This window comes from Ailuropoda melanoleuca, chromosome 16 (genome assembly GCF_002007445.2).
Source record: "Ailuropoda melanoleuca isolate Jingjing chromosome 16, ASM200744v2, whole genome shotgun sequence".
Taxonomy (NCBI): domain Eukaryota; kingdom Metazoa; phylum Chordata; class Mammalia; order Carnivora; family Ursidae; genus Ailuropoda; species Ailuropoda melanoleuca.
The window spans coordinates 88,246,698-88,259,816 of NC_048233.1; the positions used below are offsets into that span (position 1 = coordinate 88,246,698).

The 13,119-nt window shown below is 57.5% G+C and overlaps 1 protein-coding gene across 1 annotated transcript in view; it reads right to left on the reverse strand.

Moving 5' to 3' along the window:
- Positions 1 to 545: 545 nt before the first annotated feature.
- The window catches only part of LOC100467244 (SH3 and multiple ankyrin repeat domains protein 3), a 296,215-nt gene continuing 283,641 nt past the window's right edge, over positions 546 to 13,119 (reverse strand). Inside the window, exons 16-17 of the mRNA XM_034644850.1 lie at positions 736 to 898; positions 546 to 558 (exon numbers count right to left, since the gene is read on the reverse strand). Coding sequence (XP_034500741.1) covers positions 546 to 558; positions 736 to 898 — 176 coding nt within the window. The remainder of the gene's footprint in view (positions 559 to 735; positions 899 to 13,119) is intronic.

A 13,119-nucleotide genomic window follows, 5' to 3' on the forward strand; every position in this document is an offset into this window, starting at 1 on the left:
CTGTGCCGGAGCAAGAACACGCAGATGCGCTTGGAGCCTGGCCCTCCCTCGCTCCGTTTACTATCACCATAGAGACTGAGTCACGGGTACGATCAGCTGGCAGGGAGGGCAGAGCCTGGTTCCTAACATAGGGGAGGTGCCCCCCGTCAGGCACCCCACCTGCTACCCGAGGACACGGGGGCATCCCACCCCTCCACGGATGTCCGTGAGGAGCGGGGACAAGCGGCAATCCCTTCTCAGTCCGTGGGTGGCCCGAGGTGCTGTGGTCCGGAACAATCACGCTCAGCTCATCCAGGGGATGGCAGCCCTCTGACAGCCACTTAACTCGGGACACCCTGGCAGCCGACCCCTCGCCTATTTGCCAGGCATGCTTGGGACACGTTGTTAGAAGTAGGGCCAAATGCCAGGGCTCCAAGAAACCCGAAATGAAAACCACAGCTCCAGGGCATCTGGGAGGAACGGGTCCAGGCTCGTTAGCTGGTCGGGCAGAGAACATTTATTTCCANCGTTAGCTGGTCGGGCAGAGAACATTTATTTCCACCCAATCAGCACATCTGCCTAGAAACAAACAAGGTCAAAGCAAGCGCGTTCACATAACACAGATGATGGGCGGTCTTTCCGTTATCCGAGGTGCCGTGTTGGAATTACTGGGTCACCCCAAACTCACCTTTCTTTAAAGAAAAACAAAAACCAGTTCCAAACAGCTTTAAATTACACTCGGACCCGTGTGCATACCCGGTGCCCACGTAGGGGGCTGCAGCCAACGACGTCCACAGGGGGCTCAGGGAGACGATCCTCAAAGCGTGGGATGGGTGGATCGGCAGGGGCTCGGTGCCGGTGCCGAGGAAGGAACGGAGCAGGGACCGCGGCTGTAGTGTCGAGGGGTCCCCAAGACACTCTGTGCAGGGACAGAAGCCAGACACAACTGGCTTATACTGCATGACACCGCTCACACACAGTATCCAGAACAGGCCAATCCGCTAGGCAGAAGTGGTGGCCAGAGCCGGGCGGGGGCATGCCCGCTCATGGGGACGGGGTTTCCCGTAAGCGCGAGGAGCGCGTGGCAGAACCAGACAGCGGTGGTGGCGGCCCAACTCCGTGAGCGCGCCAAACACCGCCGACTGCGCACTTTCGACGGCTGGGTGTTACGGTATTCAAATTACGCCTCGACGCGGTGTCCTAAAGCAGCAGCAAGGTGCATGGGTGGGCCCGTGCCAGATGGCCTCGCTTCCAGTCCTGCTCCGCCATGGAGGCCTTCGAGACTCCAGGTGAGCCACGGGCCCCTCCGTGCCCTGGTTTCCTCATCTGCCACGGTGCCCACCCCAGGGCACAGGTGCAGGGCCACAGACGAGCAGGGAACGTCCCGCCAGCCGCTATTACCTTCATTACCTCTTATCAGCCGTGGGCAGCGTGTGGCCCCTGGACCTGGGCCAGAATGGACTCCCTCTCTGGGGAGCCTCCTAGACCCTTCGGAGCCCAACCGCTGGGCATGCATCTGCTCAACAAACCACCAGGCCTTGCACAGCTAGGCTCACAGTCGCCCCTTCCCTGTGCCTCCCCGTGCCCTCCCTCCCCACTGCATCCCTACTGGCTCCCATCTCCCGTTTCATGAACTCTTCCAAGAACGGCCTGGACCTACTGCTGTGTCTGGGACCTCTCTTCTCAACCCTTCCCACTTCTGGTTGTTGTTTTATGGAGGCAGAAATCACATAATATATTAAACTAGACATTTCAGACTGCAGTTCACAGAGGGCACCCACAGAGCATGCAACCACCATCTCTATCTATGTCCAGAAAATTCTCATCACCCTAAAAGGAGACCCGGGCCCATTAGCAGCCACTCCCTGCTATGGACTGAATTGTGTCTTCCTCCCACATTCATGTCAAAACCACCACTCCCAGTGTGACCGCAGCCGGAGACGGGCCTTTACGGAGGTAATTAAGGTTAAATGAGTCATGAGATAGGGCTGGGGTCCTTATGAGGAGAGGAAGGGACACAGCTCTCTCCACGCGCCCACAGAGGAAAGGCCACATGAAGACACAGCGAGAGGCGGCCATCGGCAACAGGAAGAGGACTGTCCCTGGGAGCTGAATTTGCTGCTACCTTGATCGTGAGTTCCAGCCTCCAGAAGAGAAATTAATGTTCCCTGACCACGTCCCCCGAACTACCCCGATCCGTGGTATTTTGTTACGCAGCCTGGGCTGACCAAAACGCTCCCCACTCCTCCGCCGCCCCAGCCCCGGCAACCGCTCAGCTGTTTTCTGTCTCCGTGGATCTGCCTGTTGTGGATGTTTCCCATCGGTGGGCCCACACGACCCATGGCCTCCTGTGCCCGGCTTCCTGCACCCCGTGCAGTATTTCGAGGGTCGTCCACATCACAGCGGGCACAGTGCTTCGCGTCCCCTCACGGCTGACTGATACCCCGTGGCCTACATTTGCATAACCATCCTGGTGGTGGACATGCAGGTTGTTTCTGCCCATGGCTATCGTGAATAACGCTGCTACGAACACGGGCATCCATGTACCTGTCTGAGCACCTGTCTTAAATCCTACTGGAATTTCTTCTGTCTCCAGCCCTCAAAATGAGATTTCATGCCAGCTCCCGTCCAGGTGCCTGGTGGGCACACGGCAGAGGCGAGCTGTCAACATGTAGTCTTTGCTGCCACTGCCACCCCTTCCTCCAGGATGCACTCCTCAGGGCGCCCTCTGGCCTCACTCCATCAGAATTCCGGAGCCATTCCAGCAACGCCTGACCCATCACGCGGCTTCTCTGCTGAGACCCCTGCATGGCGCACAGGCCCCTCTGAGCAGCCCCGCGATCCTCTCCCCAGCATGCTACAGTCGTGACGTCCCCCAGCGGGAACGCCCTCATGCCAGGTCTGCGTGGCTTGCTCCCTCGTTTCCTTCAAACTCAATACCCTGCCTCAGAGTGGCTGCCTCTGACCACCCCCTGCGCAGCCTGCTCTCCCCGTCCATCCCCTGCACTCCCGCCCCAGCAGGTCCCTGCAGGTCCCAGCTGTGCTGGTGGCACCGCACTCCTTGCGAGCACCTCTTTGCCGAAGGAATGAGTCTGAGTGAGCCTCTGCGCGTCGGATGCCGCCGTTGGAGGCATGACTAAGCCCAGATGAGGGCACGGGTGCTGGAGAGACAGACGCGGAAGAGATCATCAAAACAGAGTGGGCTCGGCTGTGACAGAGAGACGTGTCATGCACTACGGGCACAGCCGGCAGCGCTGGCAGTGACAAGGGCTGTGCCAGAAGTGCAGATGGGAGGGGTGGTCCCCACGAGGTCTTGCAGGATGAGTAGGAGTTTGGCAGATGGATAAGGAAGGGAAGGGTGTCCCAGGCAGGAGGAACAGCACAGAGACCCAGAGGTATGAAAAAAGTTGGCATTTTTTCCCAGACGCAAAGCTGGAGGGCTGGTATTATTGACAATAACAATTCTTATTAACAATTAATGCTTCACACGGATCGTCTTGTCAAGTACTCACTCTGAGCCTGTGTGTGTATAATGAACATCTTCATTTTAAGGATGGGGAGGGTGAGACCTTGAGAGGATCCCCCCCTGCTTTCCAGAAGCTTCACAATTATTCGAAGCAGAGCCAGGATTGGACCAGGGGCTCGGACTGGCCACCACAGGTTCCTGGGCAGTGGGCAGATGTGTGGGCCCAGGGCAGGCGTCTGCAAACCAGGGCTGCCGCCTGCTCTGTCAGTGAGATTCTGTTGGGACACAGACACCTGCTGGCGGCGGGCCGTCCGGGACTGCTTTTGTGCTATAATGCAGGGGGGGAGCTGTGGCCCCAACAGACAAATATTTGCTCTCTGGCCCACCAAGCACTGTTTGTGGAACCCTGGCCTGGGGGGGGTGATGAGGCTGGACAAGTGGCTGGGAGCAGGGGGTGCCCACTGGGACTGGGGCTCAGGAAAGGGGGCTGGTGTGGGGCCTGAGAAGAGGGAGGTGGAGAAGGAGGGTCGGGCTGGGCAGGGGTGGGTCCTCTGCAGGAAGTGACGGGGAGGAGATACAGAGGTGGGGGGGTGCGACTCCCCCGCCACTTGCTACCCCAGGCATCTCTGCTGGGTTCAGCCTGCGCCTGGCCAGGGGGCACCAGGGAACAGAGCAGACTGTGTCTCACTGTTGACATGCTCCCAGCAGAAGGCAGGAGCGTAGTGACGGGGGACAGAGAAACACCAGCCAGAGCCCGGAGCTCCGTCAGCGGGAGGAGGGCCAGGGGAGGCTGGGCGCCATCCCAGCTGTATGGCTGCGAGGAATGCTGGGCGGGAGGCACAGCCCAGGCGAGGTATGAAGGCCTGACCCCCACCGGGCGCCGAGAACGCAGCCGTCCCTAAGTGAGAAGTTAGCTGAGCCGGTCGGCTTGGGAATGTTTTGCCTGATGCTTCTGAGCAGCTGTTGACAAATGAGAATAATTAAATCTGAGAGATGTTGAAGGAACATGTGGAGGCCACACTTGGAAGATGTGCCTAGAAGCCCATCTCGTGAGGAGTGACAAGGAGCAAGGACAGCCCCTCTCTCCTCGCCCAGTGCGGCCGCGCCGCGGTTGGTGGGAAAGATCCGGTCGAGCTGAAGTCCAAGCTCTCCAAGGACAGGGAGTCCTTCAGCTGGTCCTTGCTAAGGATCCAGTGGTCCAGCGCCAGGCAGGGCTGGGGAGTTAGGGGGCAGAGCCCGTGCACCTGCCAGCCGGAGGCCCTGGGACTGTGGCCTGTGTCCCAGAGGCTGAAGGGGCAGCTGCCAGCCCTGCCTCCTGGAGGCCAGAGGGCAGCCTGGGGACCGCCGTGTCTGAACCCGGAGAGGAGGGCTGGCCCGGGGCCTTCCCAGTGACCGCCCAGGAGAGGAGGACCCCTAGGGAAGGACTTCCTGCCACCACGCTCCTCGGGGCTCCCCCGCCTCCCCAGGGGGCAGCCCTGCCGTGAACAGAGCGCATGCCTGCCCTGTGGCTGGGAATGGCAGGATATTTTAAGCAGTGTATGGGGAGTTCTGCGTTACCCTGGAGATGGGGCGGATGCAGGCTTTGGCAGCCACAGCGCATCTGTGCCCAGCAAGAGGCCTGTATAGAGTCTGGGCTGGAGGGGCCACTGGTCCCTTCCATCATGGAGGCCAGCGTGGGAAGGCAGAGGTGGCTGTGGCCGCCCCAGGGAGGGAAGCGAGACCCAAGCCTGGCCCAGGTCTGAGGCTCGGGGGTAAAGGACCCAGCTGAACCCAGCAGCACAGGAATGGCGGCGGCCGCTGGCCAGGACCGAGGCGCTCCGGAGCCACACCTGCCTGCACCTGCAGGCTCTGTACAACCACTTGGTGGCTGCAGGCAGGTGTGGAGGCCCATTCACTCATCCGGGAAACAGCGACTGGGGGCTTCTCCTGAGCCATGAACGTGACATTATTTGGAAAAGGGGTCTTTGCAGGGTTACCCAGGTGGGCCCTAAATTTAATGTCAGGTGTCCTTGTAAAAGACAGAAGAGAGACACACAAACACAGAGAAGCCACGGGGCCACGGATGCAGAGGCTGGAGGGACAGGGCCCCAAGCCCAGGGCTGCCCAGGCCGCCCCAGGATGGGGACAGTGAGCGATGTTCACTAGGGACATCTTGGTGCCAGGCACACACCGAGCACTCCACAGGAGAGCGCATGGGATGCCACAAAGCCCTCTGAGCTTGGGAGGCATTTCTGCCATCCAGCCCATTGTGCAGATGAAGACCCGAGGCCTCCAGGCTCCAGTGACCAGAACACACCCCGAGGAAGAAGGGGACCGGGGCCTGCAGCCTGACTTCAAGTTGTGCCCACGGGCGAGGCATGTGGTGGACACCGGGATGCCATGAGATGCCGCACAGGGGGCTCCGGCGAGGGGAGTGGGTGTTATCAGAGGCTGCAGCCCATCCATGGAAGGTGTCACCTGGGCAGGTGCGGCAGGAGCAGGCATGGGGCGGGCATCCCAGTGCGGGTCTCACAGAGGAACGGTGTGGGCCGCTGCACCTGCTGGAAGGGCCCGGAAACTCCGCCGGTTTTACTCCACGCTGTCCTTACTCAAACTCAGTGACTGCGGCCACGGAAGCGGCCACTCAGCCCCTCGCCCTCCACCCGCCCTCGTCCCACCCGCGTCTCCTCTGAGAGCTCTGGCTCTTCTGCTCTCGTTCACGCGGTTCCTATTCGTGCTTCGGTGCTCAGCTCCAAGGCTCATCCTCGGTGACAATGGCCCTGGGCAGAGACCCTTGACGCCATGGTCCTCCCAGCTCCTCCCAACCCGTCTCGACATGGCCCGTGTCCCACCCTGACCCCAGTATTTTGTCGCTGACTGCTAAGGGTTGAATGCCTGTGTCTCCCCAAATGTCTTTGTTGAATACAGGGCCTCTGGGAGGTGGTCAGGGTCAGATGAGGTCATGGGGGGGGGAAGCGTGGTAGGATTAATGCCCTTGTGAGAAGAGCTCTCGCCCTCTGCCCCATGGAGGCACCACAAGACCCAGCCACCCAGACGCCCCAGCTGAAATGGGGTGTCGGCCAGCCCTGTGTCCCCCGAGCACTTGCCTCATGCTAGGGGCTGCACCGTGTGCTCTAAAGTTAACCCTTCTGAGCCTCCCAGCAGCCTCATGAAGGAGGTGGGACTGTGCCCCCAGTCACAGATGGGGGAACCAACCCATGCAGATGATTCTGACATGAGTGGTGACCTGCCTATCCCTGACCCTCAGCACTGACGTCCTCGTGATGGCCACGCGGTATGTCTGTGGCAGGAGGGGCCTAAGGGCTCCCCGGAAAGTGATTGGGAGGACTAGGGTCCCTGAACTGTGGCGTAGACACCTGCCCTCCCTGGGGTCTTGGGGACAGAGTGAATTTCCCATGGCGCCTTTCCCCCAGACCACACTCCAGGGCACGGCTGCTCACAGAGTGGGGGTCGTGTCCCTGTGGACGGGTGGTACCATGTGCCAGGGAGTGCCCGAGGCAGCCCCCCGGGGCTGCTGACACCTGTGTCCTCCCCGGCACTGCGGCGTCTGCAAACGCTTCTCTGTGCTGACTGGCCAGGGAGGCGGCCGGGCCCCAGATGGCGGGCCTGTGCGGGACAGCCAGCCCGGGCGGGGCCGCGGCCACTCCACCCACAGACTTTGCCATCTCCAACGTTCAGAGGACGGATGCTTCCAGAATACAGGCTCTGTGGGGCCGGTTTTCCCGCACACAGATGGCGAGAAGGCCTATCATTTGCTCCTTGTCAGTAACAAAAGTTGGCACATGAGCAAAAAACCAAAAAATCCATTTGTTAATCCAGCCCAGGGTGGAAGTGCACGACAGAGGCATCGCGGGGTGCTGAGTGGCGGCTCTGCTCCAGACCAGGCAAGGAAGGCCTCTCAGTGCCCCATGCCACGGGCCAGAGGCGGGGCTCGTCATGATACCAGCACCCACTCACATCCCCGTTACGAAGTCCTGGGAGGACGGCATGGTTCACCCGACAGGACAGGACCCCGAGGCCCAGAGAGGGACAATGAGCTGCCCGGGGTCACATGAGGAGTGAGCTCCCACTCCTCTAGGATCGGAGCCGTTGGCCTGGCTCCCTTCTGCATGTTATGGCCAGATGGAGGAGGAGGGACCATCTGGAGCCACCCAGAACCTGGGGCTGGGCCTGGGGGAGTGGCAGGGTCTTGTAGGAAGCTCCCATCTTGGGCTCCCCTCATGGTCTCATTCCTCCCACCCACAGGGAAGAGCCTTATCTTCTTGCAAAATGAAGCCATGTGTTCTGAAGGGTGCATGACAAAAAAGAGAGGTTCCTTGTCACCATGGATAAAGGATTTTGATCAAGAGCCATGAATGTCCTGTTGGAACTCAATTCTAGAAGGATCCTGGTGCCCTGATTCTCAGTGCCATGGCAAACCCTCCCCCAGGGGTCATGGGCTGCGACCAGTGGCGTCTGAGAGCCCATGACAGGAACCTTCTGGAAGAGTCTCCAGTTTGAGTCTGGAGGAAGATCCATGCACGAGGAGGGCTCGGGGCACCGTGGCCTGCAGTGTCCACGGCTGAGGGTGCCTCGCCCAGCCACAGAAGCCTCGGTGGCGAGAGCGGTTTCACACATCATGTGGTTGGACAAAAGTCTGCAAGCGTGTCGTCCAGACTCCACGGCAGCCATGGTGTGCGTTCCAGGAGAGGCCTGGCAGAAACGCCATGGGTTTCAGGAATGCTGGGAGACGCAGCAGATCCTTAAATCAGAGCCATCAAAGCTTTGGCGGGGACACAGAAAAATCCTGAGCCTGCCCTAAATATAAACACATGACCCGTTTAGTCTCTACAATGGTGGGTTGTTCTTTCGTGCAGGTTAAAGGGGAGGGTAGGTATGTAGCGCGTCCTATGGGCCCAGAAAGGGGCGGCCTGTGTGGGGACCGGGAGTGAGGGGATCACAGGCTCTTCCAGGGACTCTCCACAGGGAAGACCACTCGAGGCTCAACCCAGAAGCCCCTGGAGTCTTCAAACCTGCCTCTTTTGTTCTGCTCAGTTTAGGCACCAATGAAATCAAGGGGCAGAGGGCTGCTCATGAGCCCCCAGTCCCGCACACAGACCATCTCAAGACTGTGTGCAGGGGTGAGGGAGCTGATGAACCAAATGCCCACCTTGCCAGAAAACACCGTGCTTGCAGGAGGTCGTGGTAAATTACAGCACAAGCTGTGAAACTGGCACTACACGCCCTCCGGCAACGTCCAAGGTCACGCAGCTGATGGGAGCCTCCCAGGTCCACGCGCTCACTGCCCAGCTACCTGCCCCAGCCCCCAAGAGGGCCCTGCGGCCACCCTACACGGCGGTCCAGGACCAAGGAGGAAGAGAAGAGACTCTGCTTTCCAAGGAAGGGGTCTGTGGCCTGAGAGAAGGGCTTGCGGAGCGAAGCACCGAGACGGAACAGTGTGAACAGTCCTCAGGGTTCAGAGGAGCAGGACTGTTGAGTTCCTCCCGCCAAGGCGCTGGCTTCCCCACCATCTTAGTTCTGAGGCCTGGTGGCGGCCACGTCCTACTTGGCCTGTTAGCCAATGACCTAGTGTGGCAGGTGTGTCCATGTCCACCAAGGGACACGACCAACCAGTGACTAAGCCTCAGGGCGTGTGCCTGTGGGGTGCACACAAACCCCAGACCCGGACCTGGCATGTCCTTCTCCCACCCTCTTCTCCCCCCTTCCCAGGGGAATGCAGAAGGGCAACAGGGCCCTTCTGTCTTCACTTGCTCATCGCTAGGGCGGGGCCACAAACACAGCCTTTAATCCCTGAAGGCCCCTTGCACACACCTCCTTAGCCCATTAGCCTCTGTGCCCACACGGAGAGACTGTACGCTTTGTTTTGGTTCCCCACTCTAAGCTTGTAAGGGTGACGTCAGCCAGGGTTAAGTGGGTCCCAAAGAGGCTGCAATAGGATGAATTATGTCCCCCAAATTCCCATGTTGAAGCCCCAACCTCCAGGATCCCAGAACCTGACCGTACCTGGAGATGGAGCCTTTACAGAGCTGACCAGGGTAACCTGAGGTCACTGGGGTGGCCCAGCCCATGTGACCGGGGTCCTGACAAGCAGAGGGGATCAGGACACAGAGACGCACAGAGGGACGACCCTGTGAGGACCCAGGGAGAGCACGGCCGTCCACACATGAGGAGAGAGACCTCAGGGGGACCCCGCCCTGCCCACACCCGCATCTCGGGCTTCAGCCTCCAGGGCGGGGAGACTGAGCGTGTGTCATTCAAGGCCTCTGTCTGTGATGTTTGTTACAGCAGCAACTGACGCAGAGCCCGCGTACATCCCCCCACTCCTGGTAAACCTGCACTGTGCCTCAACGTCCATTTCCTTACTTTAATTTTTAATTTTTAGCTGCTGTTCTAATTGTTTCTCTGCACCTATCCTGTAGCAAGCACTTTACATACATTCCTTCACGCCTTCCGATAATCGTTCAAAGGAGCGCGATCACCTGCGTTTACAGACGGAGAACAGGGCACGCAGCGACACAGAGTTATGCAACCAGGGCCGGAACCCAGATGCGTCCGGTACCGCGACGGCCCTGACCTCGGCTTTCCCCTGGTGATTCCCCAGCGCCTAAGGGAAGCCCCCTTTGATCTTGTGTGCCGTTGGTGGGAATGCAAACAGGTGCAGGCACTCTGGAAAACAGTACGGAGGTTCCTCAAGACGTTAAAAATAGAGCTACCCTATGATCCAGCAATCCCACTTCTGGGAATATATCCAAAGGAAAGGAAATCGTTCTGTCGTGGAGAATATCTGCGCTCCCCTGTTCACGGCAGCATTATTCTCAACAGCCAAGGTACAGAAACGATCTAAGTGCCGACGGATGAGGAAAACGTGGCATTTACACACAATGGACTATATTACTCAGCCTTCGCAACGACAGGGATGGAACTGGGGTGCTGTGTGAAGTCAGCCAGACCGAGAAAAACAAATACCAAATGGTACCATTTATATGTGGCATCTAAAAAAAAAAAAAGAAAAGAAAAAAAAAAGAGCTCGTAGAAACCGTAGAAAAGTGGTTAAGTGGTTGCCGGGGGCTGGGGAGGGGGCGGGGGAAATCGGGAGACGCTGTTGTAAGACGAATACGGCCTGAAGGTCTAACTGGAACAAGGAGACTATAGTTAATAACGTTGTCTTGAAAGAAGCTAAGGAAATAGAACTTAAATGTTCTCACCAAAAAACCTCAAAACTCCAAAGCACACACGTGCAGGCGCAGTGTGCTACCGACTCAGTGGGGGAGCCCTTCCACAACACGCGTGTGTGCCCAGTCGTCACGTCGTATGTCTAAACACACGACAGTTTTATGTTTTCGTGGAAAAACAAGTCCTCTTTCGCTCAGCCTGAGATGCACCGTGTCTGGAAGGCCATAGCACCTCGAGCGGCCGCATCTCAGGACGGACCAGCTATCAGTGTGCGAGACGGGACAGTCTCTGCCACGGTCAGGACAGAAGGTCTGGAAATCCTTTTAGGAGAGGTGCTCCTGAGGGAATCGGGTATGTAGGTCAGAAAACAAAAAGTTGGGAGGAAATATGCCAAAAAGTCCACTGTGTGTTTCTGAAAGATGATGTAACAGGTGATTTTTATTTTCTAAAGGTGTTTTCTATGATGAACATATTCTTTTTTTTCCAAAGATTTTATTCATCTATTTGACCAGGCGGGGGCAGAGCACAAGCAGGCGGAGCAGCAGGGAGAGGGAGAAGCAGGCTAAGCAAGGAGCCCTATGCGGAACTCAATCTCAGGACCCCGAGATCATGACCTGAGCCGAAGGCAGGCGCTTAACTGACTAAGTCACCCAGGCACTCCGATATATTATTTCTACTGTAAGAAAAAAAAAAAAACCCTAATCTGAGTTAAAAGAAAATCTCGGTATTCTACCCCCCGCGCCTTGAGCAGTGCCCAACACAGAGCAGCTGCTCAGTGAATAGAAAGAAAGGCTGGGCTTCCCTGAACCTCCACCTTACATCCACACGAATGAAAACTCTAAAAACCCACTGCACTGGGTTCTGATGATGACCCACCAGGGACAGGAACATACGGCAGGTGCTCAATAAATGCTGGCGCATCACCCTGATCTCTGCTCTGTGTCGCCGTGGCCGGAGAATCCCCCGTGCTAGGACCACCCACCCTCTATCTGAAGCGTTGGAGTTCTTTTCCGGGTCTCTTACGTCCCGCAGTTGTAAACAGGGAGTCGTGGAAGCCCCCCCTGCCGCCCCACTGGGGAGATGGTGTCAGAGAGCCTGGTACTGAAGTCCTTCTCCTCCCCCTCACCCCTGCCCTGTTTGATAGGCTCGGGCAGCAGCATCAGCCAGCCCAAGTTATTTTTAATCACGATTACCCAGGGTCTTTTGTCACTGACACAGTTTAATTGGAGCTGCAGCACCCCTACAGCGGAGCTGCTGGAAGACACGTCAGCTGGCAGGGCTGGCAGCAGCAGGCGGAGGGAGCTTGTCCCCGAAGCCAGCCCCTTCCCCAGGGGTGCTCCAGGCACCCCAAGCCGGTCTGGGCCCGGTTCGGCAGACGGGGGAGAGCAGAGTCCCTCCACTGAGGGGAAGGTCCTGGAAGACCTGCAGGTGAGGGCAAGTGAGGATCACATGGAGACAAGTCACAGCCGAAGACTGTTTTGATGGGCAGTAAAGGAGAAGGAAGTTTATCTGCTCAGCCAATCATCTACCCACCCATCCTGTCCGTCCGTCCATCCAATCATCCATCCATCCATATATCTATCCAATCATCTATCTACTCAACCACCCATCAATCTATCCCATACATTCATCCATTTTTCACTGTGTATCTACCAGGTACTCTCTTCCACCTTCAGACCCACTCAATTTCCCAGAGGTGCTGCCTACTCATCCAACCATCCCATCTATCTCATCCATCTATCCATCAACCCATCCATCTACCATCTGTCCATCCATCTGTCCATCTGTATGCTCATCCATTGATCCATCTACCATCTATGCATCTATCCACCATTTATCCATCCATCAATGAATCCATCTACCTACCATCTATCCTTCTAAACAACCACCCACCCATCCTTCTACCCACCCAGCCACCTAACCACACATCCATCCATCCGATACATTCATCTACTGGGCACCGTGCACCTACCAGGTGTCTTCTTCCACCTTCAGACTCACTCAACTTCCCAGAGGTGTTGTCTACTCACCCATCTACCTCATCTTCACATCTGTCTCATCCATCCATCCATCCACCATCTATGTACCCATCTATCCATCAGTCCCTTCTAACCATTTATCCATCTAAGCACCTATATATCCATCCGTATGTCCAGCTATCCACCATCCATCCATCATCTATCCATCTGCCCACCCACCCATCTACCACCCGACCACCCATCTATCCAATCCATACATTCCTTTGTTGTTCACTGAGCATCCAACAAATACGTTCTCTTACTTTTAAAACCACTCACTTTATAAAAAATGGCGCCTACTCATTGCTCCCAGCTACTGGGAGTGCTCCCTGTGCCCTTCCCACCCCCATGTCTGGTCCCCTGCCAGACTTCTGACTTCCTCTTCACCCACTCCTAATCATAACTTGAGTGTCTGATGCCCACCCCCTCAAAGAAGGAAGGAAACTAACAGGACACCTACTACGTGCTGGGCACAGTCACTGA